This window comes from Octopus bimaculoides, chromosome 28 (assembly GCF_001194135.2).
Source record: "Octopus bimaculoides isolate UCB-OBI-ISO-001 chromosome 28, ASM119413v2, whole genome shotgun sequence".
Taxonomy (NCBI): Eukaryota; Metazoa; Mollusca; class Cephalopoda; order Octopoda; family Octopodidae; genus Octopus; species Octopus bimaculoides.
In genome coordinates, this window is record NC_069008.1 from 16,618,411 (window position 1) to 16,622,945 (window position 4,535).

Genomic DNA, 4,535 nt, shown 5'->3' on the forward strand with positions numbered 1-4,535 from the left:
ATCTGTGGTAAATCATTCTCTGTAAACAGTGCCTTAACTATACACAAACGTACTCATACAGGAGAAAGACCATATCACTGTATTACCTGTGGCAAATCATTCTCTACAAGCAGTACCTTAACTACACACAAACGTATTCATACAGGAGAAAGACCATATCACTGTGTTACCTGTGGTAAATCATTCTCTATAAACAGTGGCTTAACTCAGCACAAACGTACTCATACCGGAGAGAAACCACATCACTGTATTACCTGTGGCAAATCATTCTCTAAAATCAGTGGCTTAACTCAGCACAAACGTACTCATACCGGAGAGAAACCATATCACTGTGATATCTGTGACAAGACATTCACTGAAAATCGTAACTTAAGAAGACACAAACGTATTCATACAGGAGAGAAGCCATTTCCTTGTGTTACCTGTGGCAAATCATTCTCTTCAAGCAGTGGCTTAACTAATCACAAACGTATTCACACTGGAGTGAAGCCATTTCACTGTGTTGTCTGTGATAAGTCATTCTCTCGAAAAATTACCTTAACGACACACAAATGTATTCATACAAGAGAGAAGCCATATACCTGTGATATCTGTGGCAAAGCATTCTCTGACAGTTTTGTCTTTAGAGAACACAGACGCATCCACTCAGGAGAGAGACCATCAAAAACATTTGTGTTACAAGCAATTCATACTAATTCTCCAGGAATTATTTATAAGCTGACACGTTTGTAAAGATAAACAATCATGGTTCAGTCTCTTGTCTTAGCTATCACACTCCGCTGTTTACATATGTGGAACTTATGCTACGTAGAGGCCTAGACATTTTCTGCTTACCATTAGAATACTTGTTGGTGACCAGGATCCACCCCTGGAATCAATTCGTAGAAATGTGCAACAATATGTGTAACAATAGCGATGCGAATAATTTGTGCTTTCGATTTAAAGTCCAGAAGGGTGAGGAAGTTCATTGATTGATTTGTTGTTGATTAAAAGCCCCTGTCCTATAAAATAGGGGACAACCAATTAATGATGTAATGCTGTGATCAATATTTTATAATGAAATTAATGGAACACCAACCCCGAAATATGCAAGTCGCCCTGCCTTATTCATAAACATTAACAATGTTCACCTTAACATGAGATAATTACTACATATAACGTAATTAGATTTACTTCAGCTAATTAGAAACATATCTGATTGGTAATTTTCCCTTCATCGGAAAGACATTGGGGGAATATATCAAAAGTGCCTAACATGATATATATCTTTGAATAAAAATCAATGAGAAATTATTTTCACGTATGAAATGCCGTGTTCTGGCAAGTTTTAGTGAATGTTTTTGGGGATAACTCGACGTAGAAATATGTCAATAGAAGTGTGGAAAGGTGGTCACTCATCCTCTGCGTATAAACCGAATAAAATCTGCCGAATGGAAGGTGTTTCTGAATTTATTAAATGGTGCTGGGATCTTTTTAACATATGTCACTGACGTCATTCAAACGAAGGATAAATCTTCAAATTATTAACACCACTGCCAACTGGGGGTGTTTTTTTAATTAGCAGAGCTAAGCTAATTACTTACGGGATCAGTGAGTTTAATTAACAATCATACAATCAAAATTCTTCTTTCAATATAATGTGATGGTAGGGGTTAATTGGCTGCTATTTTAGCAGGTTCAGTGAGCATGTCAAGACTCCCTTGTTGATATTATAATCTTTAGCTTTTCTTTTTCTTTTGTTTTTTTCTGCCTATGGAGCCCAATTGATTCCTCTTTTACTCGTATGGACCCTCACAGCCATTCAATGATTAAAAAATCCTTGTAATGTTTTCATTATTAAATATTATTAGTGATTGTTATTTTAAAAAATGGTTTGTGTATTGTAGAAGTTTAAGCAGTTTATTTGAACATAAACTTCAACAACAAAATCAAACATGGACCTTGGTTAAGAACCATTTATTTATCTGGATGATGTGTTCGGCATTTACCACAGGTTAGAAACAAGTGAAGATGCACCGTGATATAATTGAAAGGGTTTCTCTTTAATATATATTATATATATATATATTGCTACACTCTGACTGGTTGGCGTTAGGAAGGGCATCCAGCTGTAGAAACTCTGCCAAATCAGATTGGAGGCTGGTGTTGCCATCCGGTTTCACCAGTCCTCAGTCAAATCGTCCAACCCATGCTAGCATGTAAAGCGGACGTTAAACGATGATGATGGTGATGATGATGTTGGGGACTTTTAATATGTGCCACCGATGTCTTTCAGGGGAAGGAAAAATTATCAACGAAATTGCCTATTGTGTTTCTAATTAGTTGAACTAAATCTAATTATATGTAGTAATTACCTCGTGTTAAGGTGAATGTTAATGTTTGTGGATAAGACTGGGTGACCCACGTATTTCAGGGCCAGTGTTCTGTTACCTTAAGTAGTGTAGTGGCGTGAAATTATAGCCGCCATTGAGGAAGTACTATTCTGCGCATGCGCAGGGGACTTCACCACCGGAAGCCCCTCGGGTGCGCATGCGTAGTAAAACTGGTACTTAAAAGATAGTTTCACTTTGTTAGGCAGTTGAGCCACAAACCTTCTATGTGACAGCTCCTCGCTCCTCAACAAAGCACCACTTCACCTCGATGCCTTCGATGGTGATAGCTACTTGCTTCTCTGGCAGGCATCAAGGAAGCTCTTAACCTTCCATTACCAAGCTAGAACTTAATCAGCGGCTGCTAAGCTGAACGACAGGAAATTGTGAAACCAAGCATCATCGATATATATAAAAATGAGAGTGTGTGAGAATCCCTAAAACTCGAGAATTACGCAACCAATTTCATTCAAATTTTACACAGGCCTTACTTAGGGTTCCAGTTGTGTTTTGGAGACTATGTGTGACCCAGTGATAATAAAAAAGACTCAAAGGAGGTCTGCAGCGAAATAATTTTACTCAACACTTTGCAAGTGAATCAGTGGAGGCAAAGATGCGTCTCATTTACTTGACAATCTATGCACCACATTGCAGAAATCACAATGTAAGTATATCTGAAAGGATAGTCTTACACTGTTGTACCATTGAATTACAAATAATGCTCATTTGTTATGTTCGGGTGACCCTATAGGTTCCAATAGTACAACTGTATTCGTCTTTGCTTAGGGAAAATGACTAAATTGTGGGTGTGAAGTCCCCATGAAGGGGTCTTTGTAACTTCTAAGAAGAAATTTTAGAAATATTACTTTATTTGTGTGTAATCTGTATGGTTAAAATTTCATCAACATCAAAAATATATGAATTTTCATGGGAGTTATGGCCGTTATGCATAGAATATAATTTCCAAATTTCATAAAGATCCATTCAGTACTTTTTACGTAGTTTTGGATAAAAAAACAAATGACTAATGTGTGTGTTTGTGTGAGTGTATATATGTATAGATATCTGTGTGCATGTATATATATGTCTCATCCTTCAATTGCATGTAACACGGGCAACGCCGGGTATCTCTGCTGGTCGTAAATAAAACCCTTTTTATTATGCTGTAAAATTGTTCTAATGTCTCTTCATATATATTTCTGTTGAAAGGTGATAGAGGGGGACTAAAGCCTCTCACTATATTCACCATTTTACAGTAGTGATTCTAGCCATCTACAATGGAGGCGTAAAATAAGGGAGGTAAGTCATAACAGGAATACGTATTTAGAAATTGTGGAAATGGATTTGATAGATTACTGGGTGATGTCTCAGAGAAATCACATTATTGTCGGTGATACAGTATTGTATGGCAGCTATATGACATGTCTGCAGTTATGTAACATCTAATAATGATTTACTCCCAGCCTATGTATCATGAATGGTTATGTGGACCACTACATGAACAGTATTAAGAAAAAAATTATATTTATAGATGTACTTTATTTACAATATTTTACGCTTGTTTATACTCTTGTACATTCAAAGTTCACAAATTTCCTTATTTAAATTATGAATCAGATTCCTTTCGATAAGTATCAATATGATTACAAAACTCTTTCCAGATGATATTTTCTGTCTGGTTGACAACTAATTTTCACATTATTTACATTTGACGGATATTTGTCCTCATCTTGTTTGTTGTTAACACGTTTCAGCCGATATACGCTCCAGCCTTCATCAGGTGTCTTGGGGAATTTTCAAACGGGCATAGTGGTTAAGAGCGCAGGCTACTAACCCCAAGATTCTAAGTTCAATTCCAGGCAGTGACCTGAATAATAATAATGATGATGATAATAATAATAATAGTATCGAAAAATACCTTAGGAATGAGAACCCAGATTCGAAATTTCCCCAAGACACCTGATGGTGGGTATATTAGATGAAACGTTGTGTTAGCAACAAACAAGATGAGGACAAATATCCGTCAAATGTAAGTAATATACATAATTCCTCATCTCTTAAATATAGAACTATATTGTGTGAAAATGATCAAAAGTCTGGCGCTGTGCCTTGTTTGATGTGAATGCATGAATAGTATCTTTAGGAATTTGCCTATCTACGATGAAA

The 4,535-nt window shown here is 36.4% G+C and overlaps 2 protein-coding genes across 2 annotated transcripts in view; one reads left to right on the forward strand and one right to left on the reverse strand.

The window, feature by feature from the left end:
• Positions 1-3,540, forward strand: LOC106878358 (zinc finger protein ZFP2; the record flags this gene model as incomplete). The annotated part of the gene is made up of 1 exon (XM_014927550.2): positions 1-3,540. A coding segment is annotated over one exon (732 nt), but the record flags the coding sequence as incomplete, so codon positions are not given.
• LOC106878356 (zinc finger protein 91) overlaps positions 1-4,535 on the reverse strand; it is a 44,269-nt gene that overhangs the window by 19,183 nt on the left and 20,551 nt on the right. The gene's annotated exons all lie outside the window — the stretch shown is intronic.